General features: G+C 36.3%; 3 protein-coding genes across 3 annotated transcripts; 1 reads left to right on the top strand and 2 right to left on the bottom strand.

Moving 5' to 3' along the window:
- The first annotated feature begins 322 nt into the window (after window positions 1-322).
- Window positions 323-4,117, top strand: LOC104713913 (putative xyloglucan glycosyltransferase 8). Its single transcript, XM_010431142.3, has 6 exons — window positions 323-888; window positions 1,040-2,047; window positions 2,146-2,454; window positions 2,561-2,851; window positions 2,932-3,045; window positions 3,125-4,117. Exons 2-6 carry the CDS (start codon window positions 1,328-1,330, stop codon window positions 3,755-3,757), a joined length of 2,067 nt encoding a protein of 688 aa, XP_010429444.1. The 5' UTR covers window positions 323-888; window positions 1,040-1,327; the 3' UTR covers window positions 3,758-4,117.
- A 301-nt stretch (window positions 4,118-4,418) lies between these two features.
- On the bottom strand, window positions 4,419-8,098 carry LOC104713911 (putative cyclic nucleotide-gated ion channel 14). Its single transcript, XM_010431141.3, has 7 exons — window positions 7,595-8,098; window positions 6,795-7,332; window positions 6,411-6,623; window positions 5,955-6,256; window positions 5,765-5,876; window positions 5,442-5,678; window positions 4,419-5,339 (listed from the first exon to the last, which is right to left on the bottom strand). The coding sequence occupies exons 1-7, from the start codon at window positions 7,621-7,623 to the stop codon at window positions 4,593-4,595; spliced, it is 2,178 nt and encodes a 725-aa protein (XP_010429443.2). The 5' UTR covers window positions 7,624-8,098; the 3' UTR covers window positions 4,419-4,592.
- A 2,169-nt stretch (window positions 8,099-10,267) lies between these two features.
- Window positions 10,268-12,801, bottom strand: LOC104713910 (serine/arginine-rich splicing factor RSZ22A). The gene is made up of 6 exons (XM_010431140.3): window positions 12,447-12,801; window positions 12,195-12,299; window positions 12,009-12,097; window positions 11,649-11,901; window positions 11,434-11,559; window positions 10,268-11,259 (listed from the first exon to the last, which is right to left on the bottom strand). The coding sequence occupies exons 2-6, from the start codon at window positions 12,281-12,283 to the stop codon at window positions 11,223-11,225; spliced, it is 594 nt and encodes a 197-aa protein (XP_010429442.1). The 5' UTR covers window positions 12,284-12,299; window positions 12,447-12,801; the 3' UTR covers window positions 10,268-11,222.
- Window positions 12,802-13,508: the final 707 nt, after the last annotated feature.

Raw genomic sequence — 13,508 nt, 5'->3', positions numbered from 1 at the left:
ATTATATCAAGTCATACAAGAATCTTAAAACACAACAAACAATAAATCTGAATGTGAAAGAGTCTTTTAAAGTTGACATAATTTTATTATTACATATATTAAAAACATTAGATCAGAAAAAATCTAAATCAATTAATATATTTTAAAAACATTAGATCAGGAAAAATCTATTAATATATTGAGGACTTACATATTTTCTTCCTTAACTTTCATTTTGGGATAACAAATATTAATATCTTTCATATCATTTCCATTTTTCATATATGCTTGTTTATGTTTCCAGTAAATTTCGGAAATTATTATAATCAACTTACCTATGAATAATATTAAACAAGGTTAGTAGTGCAAGTTTTTATTTTCTTCGTATCTTTTTTGTTATTTTCTCCCCCCCCCCCCCCCCCCCCACACCTTCCATTCCATGTGATTTGGGGCTTTTGCCCATTTGATGAACAGTTTGGTTTTTGAGTATATATGTTTATCAGCTACAGAAATGAACTGTACACACAGAGGTAATATACAATTGCCACGTCCTAGCTTGGCTTATATCTTTATCATTCAAAACCTAATACTAGATTTGCCACTATTACAATATCTTTTTTTTTTTTCTGTCAAGCTGTTACATAATAATCTTATTACAATTCATTCGAAAGTTAAAATATTTGCTTTGTAACCTTTTTAGATTAGTAGCCCATTATAATCAAGTTGGTCACTACCATTTCAATCTGTCCTCTTTTTCTAGCTTTTTCTCTAAAAGTTGTTTTTTTTGAAAAATGCTACTCTATGAGGAAGATTCATGAAGTGTTGTTGATTTTGGAAAAAAAAGTAGATGAATCTGCATGTTGAAACCATCATTTAGGGTAGCTGAAGAGGAAACATTCACATGAAAGTGTAAGTGATCTTATTACAAACTTCTTTAGATACCTTTCTTCTACTTCTCTCTCTCTCTCTCTCTTTATCTACCATTGCCAAGTATCAATCTTTCTCTCTCTCTATCTCGCTCTTTTCCCGAACCACTCATTGTCTTTACTCTCTCTCGCAGGTCACTATTAATGACCCCTTTGAGCTGTTGCTCCTTCTTTGTCTGTTGTTCAAAAATGGGTCTTTAGATATCCGAGTTCTTGGATCTGGGTTGTTTAAAGTCTTCTTCTTTAACCCTCAAGTCTGAAGATTTACTCACTTAAAGTCACTACATTTAAGTTTCCTCTGATGGGTTTAGCTTAAATCTTACAAACTTTGAGATTTGGGTCTTAGCTCTAACCAAAGAGATTCAACTACTTCTTCTTCTTCTTCTTCTTCTTTGAGATTTGTGCCTTCAAAAAAAAACAAAATGGCTCCAAGGTTTGATTTTTCAGATTTGTGGGCGAAGGATACGAGGAGAGGTACACCAGTAGTGGTGAAAATGGAGAATCCCAATTACTCAATCGTTGAAGTTGAGGAACCTGACAGTGCCTTTCAACCAATGGAGAAGAGTAGAGGCAAGAACGCTAAGCAAGTGACTTGGGTTTTGCTACTTAAAGCTCACAAAGCCGTTGGGTGTCTCACTTGGCTAGCCACACTGTTCTGGTCTCTCCTTGGTTCTGTCAAGAGAAGGCTCAGTTTCACTCATCCACTTGGCTCTGAGAGACTTGGTAGAGACAGATGGCTTTTCACAGCCATTAAGCTCTTCTTAGCTGCTTCATTGGCCACTCTTGGGTTTGAATTAGTTGCTTACTACCGAGGATGGCATTACTTCAAGAACCCTAATTTACACATCCCGACAAGCAAACTCGAGATCCAGAGCTTGTTTCATCTGCTTTATGTTGGTTGGTTGAGTTTAAGAGCTGATTATATCGCTCCTCCAATCAAAGCTCTCTCCAAGTTTTGTATTGTGCTGTTCCTTGTACAGTCTGTGGATCGTTTGATTCTTTGCTTAGGCTGTTTTTGGATCAAGTTTAAGAAGATTAAGCCTAGAATCGTTGAGGAGCCCTTTCGAAATGATGACGTTGAAGGTTCAGGATCTGAGTATCCAATGGTTCTTGTTCAGATACCAATGTGCAATGAGAAAGAGGTATGGAGAACAAAGTTTCATATCTTCTTACATAGTTACAATGTGCTTCACTATTGAATTAGATTAATGAAGTTACATAAATGTCTATTCTTGTTTAGGTATATGAGCAATCTATATCTGCTGTGTGCCAGCTTGACTGGCCAAAAGATCGAATGCTTATTCAGGTTCTAGATGATTCGGATGATGAAAGCATCCAGCAGTTAATTAGAGCTGAGGTTACTAGATGGAGCCAAAAGGGTGTTAACATAATTTACAGGCATCGCTTGGTTAGAACTGGATACAAAGCTGGTAACCTCAAATCTGCAATGAGCTGTGATTATGTGGAAGCTTACGAGTTTGTTGCAATCTTCGATGCGGATTTCCAACCTAACTCCGATTTCCTTAAACTAACCGTTCCACATTTCAAGGTCTGTAGATAGGTGAATTAGTGAATCTGTTTGGTTTTGTTATGAGAGTATGAGAGAACCATTTTAGGTGAAGCTTCTAACATGTAAATGCTAAATGTTATTTCAGGGGAAGCCTGAGTTAGGTTTGGTTCAGGCTAGATGGGCGTTTGTGAACAAAGACGAGAACTTGTTGACCCGTCTCCAAAACATCAATCTGTGTTTTCATTTTGAGGTTGAGCAGCAGGTTAATGGAGTGTTCTTGAACTTCTTTGGTTTCAATGGAACTGCTGGAGTATGGAGAATTAAAGCCCTTGAGGAATCTGGAGGTTGGCTTGAAAGGACAACTGTCGAGGATATGGATATAGCTGTCCGGGCTCATCTCCATGGATGGAAATTCATATATCTTAACGATGTCAAGGTATGATTATATTGTGTGTTCTTGTCACAATTTCATGAAGAGCCTTGTGTAAATTTGACTGAAGTATAGAGAATTTTTAGGTTCTTTGTGAAGTTCCTGAGTCATATGAAGCATACAAGAAGCAGCAACATCGATGGCACTCGGGACCTATGCAGCTATTTCGCTTGTGTCTTCGAGCGATCTTGACCTCTAAGGTAAATAAAAAGCTGCTGTTTGTTACAAAACATGTGATCATTTCAGTGATGTAATGGTTTTCTCTTGTCTTCCTTTTAGATTGCAATGTGGAAGAAGGCAAATCTGATACTTCTATTCTTCCTACTAAGGAAACTCATACTTCCTTTCTACTCCTTCACATTGTTCTGCGTAATTCTTCCCATCACCATGTTCGTTCCAGAAGCTGAGCTTCCTGTTTGGGTCATCTGCTATGTACCAATATTCATGTCATTACTCAACATTCTTCCTGCTCCAAAGTCCTTCCCTTTCATTGTTCCTTACCTCTTGTTTGAGAACACAATGTCTGTCACCAAGTTCAACGCGATGGTATCTGGACTATTCCAACTCGGAAGCTCTTACGAATGGATTGTGACAAAGAAAGCAGGAAGATCATCAGAATCTGATCTTTTGGGCCTCACTGATAAAGAATCCAAGAAGGTGCCAAACCAAATACTAAGAGGAGTTTCAGACAGTGAGCTGTTGGAGATAAGCCAAGTTGAAGAAGAGAAGAAACAACCGGTGAAGAAAACGAATAAGATATTCCACAAAGAGCTCGCGCTAGCTTTTCTTTTGCTCACCGCAGCAGTTAGGAGTCTCTTGGCCTCACAAGGAGTGCATTTCTACTTCCTGTTGTTCCAAGGTCTCACCTTTCTTCTTGTGGGTCTTGATCTCATAGGCGAGCAGATGAGTTGAGTAACCAAAGAAGAAGGAGATGAAGCTTCAGAGCTGCAGATGATGATGATTCAAGATTCAGTTAAGTTTCCTACTCCTATTACCTATTGTTGTAGCCATAGTTTGTAGGCATTTATTGATTTTTAATTTTGGTTAATTACTTCTCTCCATTGTGATTAACCATTGGTAGGTTAGTGTTTTAAGCCACCATTTATAGTCATACCTATATATATATATATATAGAGTATCTAGTATCTCTACCAAATTCAGGAACTTGTTGCTTAATGTCTCTGATAGAAGAGCTTGGCTCTAAAGCTCTTCCTCTGTTTTTTTGGTTTCTGATTGAACTTCCTATTTAATCTAAAGCAATACATTATTACATACTTACATGTCTATCTTCTTATTTCATTCTCTGATCTGAAATGAAAATTAATAACTAAATTCTGATCCGACAAAACTAGAACGAGAAAGAATAAAAAATATTATGATTTTGTCTGGACTTGAGCTCGTCTGGATCTGTGTCAAAACGTGAAGAGAAAGTGTCGGCAGAAACAGAAAAGCATTTTTTTAGAGCCAGAGAGAGAGAGACGTGTGAATCTCAATAATGGCATTAATACAAATCATGTGAAAGTTGATAGGATCAAACAAAACTTATCTAGTGAGCTTCTGAGACCAAACCTAATGATGTCTGAATAAAAATAGTCAGATGATTATTCTGTATTTTTTATACAAACTGCTGAACATTTTCTGAATTACTTAATGCAGCAAAGTTTTTTTTTGAGTTTTAACAAAGTGATTTTTTCTAACTTAAAAAAGATTCACATAAAGTTAAATCAAAAACGGTTATATAATCAAATCAATCATCCACTGAGAAATCTGGCTCATCAGGTTTAGGCAGCATTGGTATTTCAACATCTTTCAACTTATGAGCCGTCCTCCTTGTGTTCTTAGCAAACCTCGAAGCAAGTATCGTTGCAGCGAAATGTGGTTTCACATTAGACGTATGATGACGAGTTTTAGAGCTCTGTGTCCCTCCTTCATGACTCATCATTTCCTCGGTTGCAGCAACCGCTACAGCTTCTTCTTCATCATAAGAAGAGAATGACTCAGCCAAGCTAAGACTCTTTGCCAACAGTTTCCTCTTATACCGTCTCCAAGCGACTTGTACGAAACAAGCAGCCCAAGTTCTCCACTGGTGAGAGTAATAACGGAATGTGTGTTGCAGCTTCTTGCTATGTAAACGCCTGAATTGGTTAGCCACAAATTTTAGATCCCCTGCTTGTAAAGCAAAGGCTTCAACTTCTTCTAAAGCTCGCACGGTTCTTGTTGAGGATGGTAAGTTAACTGTTGATTTTGGTAACAACGCCCATGCAAGAAGCTCTTCTCCACAGAAATCTCCTGGTCTGAGTGTGATTGAGTTGTAGAAACCTGTTCTGCCTCCATTTGTCGTCGAGCTATCGAGTTTTCCACGGATGATGAAGAGCATTTCGGTTACTGGATCACCTTCACGTACAATGTAGTTCCCTTGTGTGCTTAAAGATGATGCTAAACGTTCACATATCGCATCTAGTAATTGATCATCCATTTGCGCAAATAGCGGTACCTGAAAAATCATCTCAAGAACTTACAAGTCAGACCAAAGGGGTGCAACATAACAACCGAACCAGTTGGAATGTGTTTTGAGTTGAGTGGTGAATAGACTTACACGACGAACAAGATCGAGACAGAGATGTCGTTGGATGTCTCTACGAAGATCTGCAGGTAATGAATGAAGAATGGTTTCTTCATCAACACCTCGAGTCGCCAGCCATTTATACTGCACAAAACGCCTCACTCGTTCTCTTAGATTCTGTGGTAGTAGCCTATGTCCCATCCATTCTTCTGTGTCTCTTCTCTTCAGTCTCCACTCCTCAAGCCTCACCGTGATCGATTGCAAATACGTCTATAATATATACATCAACCAAAATAAAAATCAACAAAACAATTGTTCTCTATTCAATAAAACAAAAGAAGATTCATGTTTTTTACCTGCATGTTTCCTATTAAAAGAGCAAACAAAACCAGACCAAAGATGGCCACGAGGATAGCAAACATGGTCTCAAGAACTGAAGTACTTGTGCTAAGATTTTGTCCATAAGAACTTTAACAAGAAAGCTGTGTTAGGAGAATCAGCAAAGAGATGATAAAGAAGAGTAAATGACTGATCTGAATGAATTACCTTAGATTCTGTAGTCCAAACCATAAGCAATACAAATATTTCTCCAAGAAAGGTGAAGAAACCACGTTTTTAGTGAGAGCATCCGCGAAAATACCGAATGTGAATTGGATATTATTCGAAGGATCACAGTTGCTAAAGACAACGGTTACATTCTGCCAGTTATTCCGATCCGGATGATCCAATGTACTACAATCAAAGAAATCCGTAATACATTTTGGAGGCCCTAATTCTTTATGACATTCTGCTTTCCAACACGTCGCTTGACGTTCTATTGACAATAGATACCACGCCGAACCTAGAATCTACACACAACACAAAAATGTCAAAACATAAGAAGAACATAACATAACATAAGTTGAGCATCAAGCTAATACACTTCTATAGTTAGAAGCTTAGGGCCTACTATATAAGTAAACTATGACTTAATATATGTAGTTTCTCATTAGTCAAACTCACATGACTAGCAAGCATATATTGGAGGAGATTGTAAGCAGCACCGGCCCAAGCGGTGGTTGTAACAACTCCGGTAGCTTTGATAATCTCAGCGCTAAGAGGGAAAATAAGATAAAGGCGAGGAATGTATTGAACAAGAACTATGAGCACTAGAGCATTTGTTGTATGATCTGAATGAGAGCTTCTGATTGATGGCAAAATAAACCAGCTTACAATCTGCAAACAATAATCAAACTCTATTAACATAAACAAAAGTCTAAGAAGAAATTTAAATCATGTGGCCCCTGGTTGTCCGGTCCCAACTAGTCAGTGGTGGACCTCACCAAGTGGTGCGGCCACACGGGTAACAAATTCAAGATTTCAAGATTTGCAAAAATATATATATACCTGAGGAAGAGGCAAACAAGCGATGAGATCAACGATGAAATCTGATCTCAAGTATCTTCTAGCAATCAATTTAGGATCTTTCACAAGTTCTCCACGACCAAACACTCTAGAAGTACGAGAAACATAAGCTGTTCTGAATTTGATCACAATGTGTAAAACATAGAACAAATCCGCTAATGTTCTGAAGAAAGTAATGACGATGCCAAGCTTCAAATCTGTAGTCATACAAGACGATCGTCCAACGCGTTTGACTGAAGAGAGGAAGAAGAACAAAGGGTCGACGTAAAGTGCAACAAGACACCAGAAGAGAAAAATCCTGTTCCATTGGAGCACTGCATCACCACCAGGATCTAGAATCTTGTCTCTTTCGATCTCGAAGTTCTCTGGAAACACTTTGAATCTGCCAAATCTTGGGATTTTCAAACGGGTTTTGCTCTTCTTTGGTACTTCTGGTTTTGTAAATGGAGCCGTTGTTGTTTTGAACAATGGCACTCTCTTCTCTCCTACTTCTATGGTTTGTTTCTCGTCTCCATAGAATCTGTCACAATAAAATCAAGAACAGAGTTGGGTTTTTTAACAAATAAGATCAAGAACGAATCATTACAAAATAATGTACTAATGCAATAAAAAGATTAGAAAAACATATTCATAACTTTATTGCGATATAAATTAGTATAAAAGAATGAAAAAAAAAACTTAAAAAGGATCAAAACTTTATTGGGATTGGCCAACTTTTTTTACCATCATTGAGAGAACCCAAAAAAAAGTGAATGTTGTTAAAAAGATGAAAAATCTAGAACCTGACAGTATTGTCTCTTTTGAACTCCATCTTTGTATTGTGAGTTGAATCTTTTCTAACAAGAAGCAAGAACAGATTCTTGTTCTTGTTCTTTTTTAGGCAATGAGAAAGGAATCAGAGCATGAGAAGGTTGTATTCATGTTCAGAAAAATGGCAGAGAGAGAGAGAAGATGGGCTGTAACAGATTTATTGGGTTTGACTTTACGTGAAACAACAAAAATATGAAGAGAGAGAGAGAGGGGATGGAAGTAGAAGAAACAGCTAATGTAATGCTGCTAACTAAGAGAAGGTAAAACGAGTGAAAGACTTAATTCTAGTACTAACTAAACTTGTTGTTGTGATTTTATTTTAATGTTTTCTTGGAAATTGCAAAGAGAGGGAGAGAGAGACAGAGAGGAGAACGTGGGTTCCATTAAAGCTAGTATTATTTTTCTAAGGAGATAGACCAAACCAATTCTCAAGACAAGACTCTATTTGTCTCTCCTCATACTATCTCCAGTGTGTTGCGTACAAGATTCAGTATTTTGCATATTTATATATGACTTGTGAGATCATATGATGTGTATCATTTAATACCAATCACATAATGAAAAAGAACTCTCATTCCGTATATTCACGAATATCGTATATTCACGAATATAATGTGTTATTAATTCAAAAACCCGAATGTTTTTTTTTAAAAATTAGGTGCTAATCGGTGATCAAATAACATCTAATGCCGAATTATTTAAGCTGAGATAATGTTTACTTATAGTATGAGTTATTTTTTCTAAAACTACTTACATATGTATCTTGGTTGGTAAACGACGACCACCTTAGTCTCGCTTTCAAACCCGAGATGGCAGTAGCAAATCAGTGTAAATATACTTCTTTCGATTGTTAGAAGGTTATTTAAAATTTTTTGTTTTATAATATATATATTGGATATTTTCATGTTTCTCTGTAATTTTAAGACTTTGTTTTAGCTTAGATATTTTTTTGTCAGCCATTCAATTTGAAATAAGACAATATGACTCTGAGTATATGACAACTGCATGAAGGGACGAGAATGATTAGAATTTGACGATAATGAGTACGTCAAATACGTTTAAATATGCGTTTAGAATTGTGAAATGTTAAATACATTGCTCATTTTTTGTACTAGTAAGAAAATACAGTTAATGGCATAATATGCTTAAGGCCATAATTTGAAAGAACTCAACTTCTACAGATTAAATACATGATTTGTTTACTTCAAAAACTTATTTAATATATTTAGATAATTTTTTTTTTTTGGTTATTTTTTTTTTAGTTATTTTTATGGCTTGCTGCAAAATATTATTAAGTTTTTTCACAAAATCAATTAATTTATTAATTACATATTTTTTATTTTATGTTATTTTTATATTGTTGGATTCGTCGCGAGATCAACCACTAGAGACCTTAATATATTAGAATTAGATGGATTGTTTCTCTTTTGTTTAGAGTTATGTGCGTTATGGGATTGTTTGCAGAAAAATGTCTACAAACAAAACAACTTTAAGGATTTAATATGCCAAAATCAAGGTTTCCAAAGGTTGTGTGTTTGCTTACCACAAAAATTATATGTATATATTCGCTCTATATCATAAATGATGATGTTTTAGAATTTTCACATAAACTAAAAAACAATTAATGTTTTACTATAACGGATTATTTATTTATAATAACATATTTATCATAATTATTAACCAATAGTAATTCATCAAAAATTTTAATTCTTAATGAAATTTTGAAATCTACCATTCCCTATCATTAATTGATAAAACAAAAAATTACAGAAAATCATTTTTTTATGATAAAAAAAATCCTAGAAAATGTCCTTGTGATAGAGGGAGTAATAGATAATTCAGCTGTTTTACGGTTGTGCAAACTAATAACATCGTACTTTGTATTGTAGATTTATAAAATTGTGATAAATGCATACAATTGTTCATCACAGATTATGATGAACCCCACCTCCCCACGCCCAAAGTGGGCCATTTCAAGTCTTCGTATGACAAATATGCGACCATTCAATTCAATTCATTTCTCAAAATTATTTTTGACAAAAATATGTTTGCAAGTGTGGTATACCACTAATAATGCGACGCCACTCCGTTATTATTCCTTATCCCAAGACATTATGGTCTTCGAAATTATCAAGCTTGAAGAGATTGTGTAAACTCAAAAGGAATACTATTTTGACTTTTAGCACGATTATATCTGTAAACCATAAACTTCTCGTACTCGAATTAGAAGATTTTGAGGTCATTAAATGAGTAACAAAATGTAGACACTACTACGAAGATGAGTAGGCAATCTTATGTTAACTACCTTGCAACAGTACAGTGATTACGATTGTTTTTGGATGATTTTGATTATGACCATGCACAGTTGATTATGATATACGTAAACAAAGGTAAGAGAGTTTTGCTAAAATATACGATGTGACCAAACTCATAAAGTTGGGTCGCTATAATATCATCTCAAAAAGACACAACCATCAACAATGGACAAGAGGGGGGCAATCAAAAAGCTTTCAGCAAAGCCAGAATAATTCGTGAACCGTTGGACAAACAAAAAAGGATTATTCCATGAATCAAACATGATGAAACAAAAGCAGAAACTATTGCAAATGGGCAGTAAGACCTGGACTTGAAAGGAGAACATCAAATATGAAAAATGCACACCTTAAACCGAGCAGAGACATTGTACATATACTCTAAACTATTATAACAGACTGCAGTTGAGACAAGTACCTGCCAGAGTTGCTACGTGCAGCTCCTATTGGCCATTTTAAGTTCAAGAAAAGAAAGACCAGAGAGGTTTGAAGACGACATCATCCAAGCTGATGAAGTTTTCAAACATAAGAGCAAAGCAGAAGCAGAGTAAATTATCATGAAGATCCCAATGCAGGCCGATCAAGATACCCAAGAAGCCAGAAGCACATACGCAATGAAGCAGAAGTAGAGGTAAACTATTATGAGATCCAAAGCAGGCAATCAAAATGATGAAGAAGCCAGAAGCAGATAAGCAATGAAGCAAAACTAGCCGTAAGCTATTATGATGATCCCAAAGCAGGCTGATCAAAATGAGCAAGAGCCAGAAGCAGAAGTAATGGTAAACTATTATGAAGACGCCAAAAGCCGATCAAAATAACCAAGAAGCCAGAAGCAGATAAGCAATGAAGCAGAAGAAGTGGTAAACAATTATGAAGATCTCATAGCAGGACGATGAAATTAACCAAGAAGGCAGAGAAGCAGATAACCAATGAAGCAGTAGAAACCCGAAGAAACCTCGACACAACAGAACATAACACACACAAAAACAAAGAAACACATAGGTTTTTAGCATAAGTTCTGTTTATGTCTTTTAAAAACTTGGGTAGATATTTAAAAGTATTTTACCTAAAGGCAGATACAACTACGGCTTCATTATCCAAACGCAAAATGAAGCATCCCAGCAATTCAAAAGTAGCAAGCATATCAAATCCAGCCCACAGCTAAAACATGTTCTTTTAGTGAAATTCACAGATACTATTTCCCTTGAGCGTCCTCATGACACCACCAGCACACAGTCGTCTCCTGAATCCTGATTCCATCACTTGCTATCTAGACAAGTAGTAACACTCAGCTCCGGCTTCTACGCACATCTTTCAGACCATTTCTGCGTAAACAAACACAAAAGCTTATCAGTCGTAAGGACTTTGATGTATTGAACATCTAACAAAAAATAATATGCCACAAACACTTGTAACAAATAACAGTCGCTTTGATATCAGTTCAATTCCAGTCAAATATTGAATGAGATAGCATAGACTCCAGAGTAAAGGGAGTTTACCCATTAGCATATGGCACCTCTTCACGTGCTCTATAAGGCGGTGGTGACCTACTGTAGTTGCGACCACGAGGAGAAGGACTGCGACGCCTTGGAGGAGGAGGAGATCTTGCACGAGGGCTGTAACTCCTGTGAAACCCAAAAGACAAGTTAGTTGATCAATGAACAATAGACATTAGTAAACAAATCGTCAATCAGAAAGAAGGGGGGACAATAACCTCCGTCCTCCATAAGTTGGGCTCTTTCTGTATCTAGGAGGACTGCGACTACGGCTACGGCTGCGACGCCTACCCGAACCACCACGAGAGCGGCACTCACGTGCAAAGTGACCAGACTCACCACACTCATAACACTTCAAATCAGAACCACCACGTCCACGACCACCATCACCTCCACGACCACCACCGCCTCCTCCACGGCCACCACCACCACCACGGTTATGAGACTGCTCTACCCTCCATCCATTCTTGCCTACCATAACAGTACAGAGCATATGTATATCATCAATCTCCCAAACATCAGAGACCAGCTTCACCGTGATAATTCAAAAGAGAGCAGAATAGGAGACTAATGAGTACCATCTAATGCACGGATGGCGTCACGAGCATCCCTTGAGTCTTCAAAATCAAGAAAAGCGTAACCAGGTGGTCTTCTAGCAACCCAAACACTACACAGACACACCAAAAGAACAATGATATTAAATTAAACACTTGACACATCAATTGAATACCTAAAAAATTAGGTTAGAGTAAACAAATTCGTACCTCCTGATCACACCAAAGAGACGAAACTCATCCTCGAGTTCACGCTCAGTAACTCGCGGATCCAAGTTACCAACATACACACGCGACATTTGTTCCAGTAGTTACCTATCAAATTCAACAATACATAACTCAATTCTCTAAACAAGATTACCAAAATCAAAAACCAATAACCAAAAGATTCAAATCTATTGATCCAACTCAGATTAAAGAATAGATGAATACAAAGAAGAGACAAGCGGAGATCGCGATTACCTGAAGAGTACTAGGGAGTTGTGAGAAACGGCTTACTCTCTCTCTCTTGCTTGCTCGTCGTGAAATTAGGGTTATCGACTCGAGAGATTGAAGATGGAAGTTTTTTTTTAGTGTGGGTCAACTTATAAGTCCTCAAAATCATTCTATATTTTGGGCTTGATATGGGCCTATTACAATTATGTAACACTAACGCCCAGTGTTAGAGTTTGGATAAAATATATAAAATTAAAGTTTGGATAAAATATAAAATTAGATAATTAATATCTAAACATACTGTATATTTTTGGGAGATATATCTGATTTTATATTTTAGATTGTGAGTTAGGTTGATAAAATTATAAAATTAGATAATTCTATCAACCTAACTCACAATCTCAAATATATAAGAAACCTTTACCATTTAAACCATGGTTCTAGTCTGTTTTTGTTTTAAAAATACCGTAGCTAGAGGCAAACCCGTAGTTCCATGCTTTCCAGTTCTGAGTATCACATTCAAATAGGTTCACATAGCAAAAACCTGACGTGACAATGTATAACATCCAGATATTAGAGTTTGGGATTATACCAATAATATCCAATCATTCCCAAAAGCAATGATATCATTTTTGTAGTTATTTATATAATATTTAGCTAGTGCGCACCTTTCTTGAACCAAGACTCCATTCAGTGAAAGGATTAGATTATTTTGTTATGTATTATTAAGATGTCGTCGTAAGACCATGATTACTGGCGTTGCTTTCTCCCCAGTTCTTTTAATAAAATCAAATAAAAAATTATAAATAGGAAAGAGAAAGTAAAGAATCGTTGCTGCAGTTATTGGCAGAAGAAACGATTCTCAGTGTTTTTTAACACATGTCAATCACTTATTAGTCATATATTAAAATATTAATTTTTTTTTCTTTGAGTAACGGTGACACCTTTCTCACCGCTAAAGATGCTCTAAGACTATCCTCATCGGCACAATTATGTTGTTTCTTAGTTTGTTTCTTAGGGGTAGATAATATTAATTATTGAAACCTAAGCTAAGAAATGCAAGATTCGTTTCTTATTTTAGGATTGCAA

This window comes from Camelina sativa, chromosome 9, assembly GCF_030686135.1.
Source record: "Camelina sativa cultivar CO46 ecotype springtype chromosome 9, ASM3068613v1".
Taxonomy (NCBI): Eukaryota; Viridiplantae; Streptophyta; class Magnoliopsida; order Brassicales; family Brassicaceae; genus Camelina; species Camelina sativa.
This window is presented reverse-complemented; position numbering and strand designations above follow the sequence as displayed.

Excerpts from the sequence above, each read along its gene's own strand:
- LOC104713911 (XM_010431141.3), bottom strand. The coding sequence starts at position 7,623 with ATGGAGTTCAAAAGAGACAATACTGTCAG. Across the intron at positions 5,679-5,764 it reads TTTTAATAGGAAACATGCAG|ACGTATTTGCAATCGATCAC; the intron begins GTAAAAAACATG and ends TATATATTATAG. Across the intron at positions 5,340-5,441 it reads GTCTCGATCTTGTTCGTCGT|GTACCGCTATTTGCGCAAAT; the intron begins GTAAGTCTATTC and ends ATGATTTTTCAG.
- LOC104713910 (XM_010431140.3), bottom strand. The coding sequence starts at position 12,283 with ATGTCGCGTGTGTATGTTGGTAACTTGGATCCGCGAGTTACTGAGCGT. Across the intron at positions 12,098-12,194 it reads CTCTTTGGTGTGATCAGGAG|TGTTTGGGTTGCTAGAAGAC; the intron begins GTACGAATTTGT and ends GTGTCTGTGTAG. Across the intron at positions 11,560-11,648 it reads CCAACTTATGGAGGACGGAG|GAGTTACAGCCCTCGTGCAA; the intron begins GTTATTGTCCCC and ends TGGGTTTCACAG.
- LOC104713913 (XM_010431142.3), top strand. The coding sequence starts at position 1,328 with ATGGCTCCAAGGTTTGATTTTTCAGATTTGTGGGCGAAGGATACGAGG. Across the intron at positions 2,048-2,145 it reads CAATGTGCAATGAGAAAGAG|GTATATGAGCAATCTATATC; the intron begins GTATGGAGAACA and ends ATTCTTGTTTAG. Across the intron at positions 2,852-2,931 it reads TATATCTTAACGATGTCAAG|GTTCTTTGTGAAGTTCCTGA; the intron begins GTATGATTATAT and ends GAGAATTTTTAG.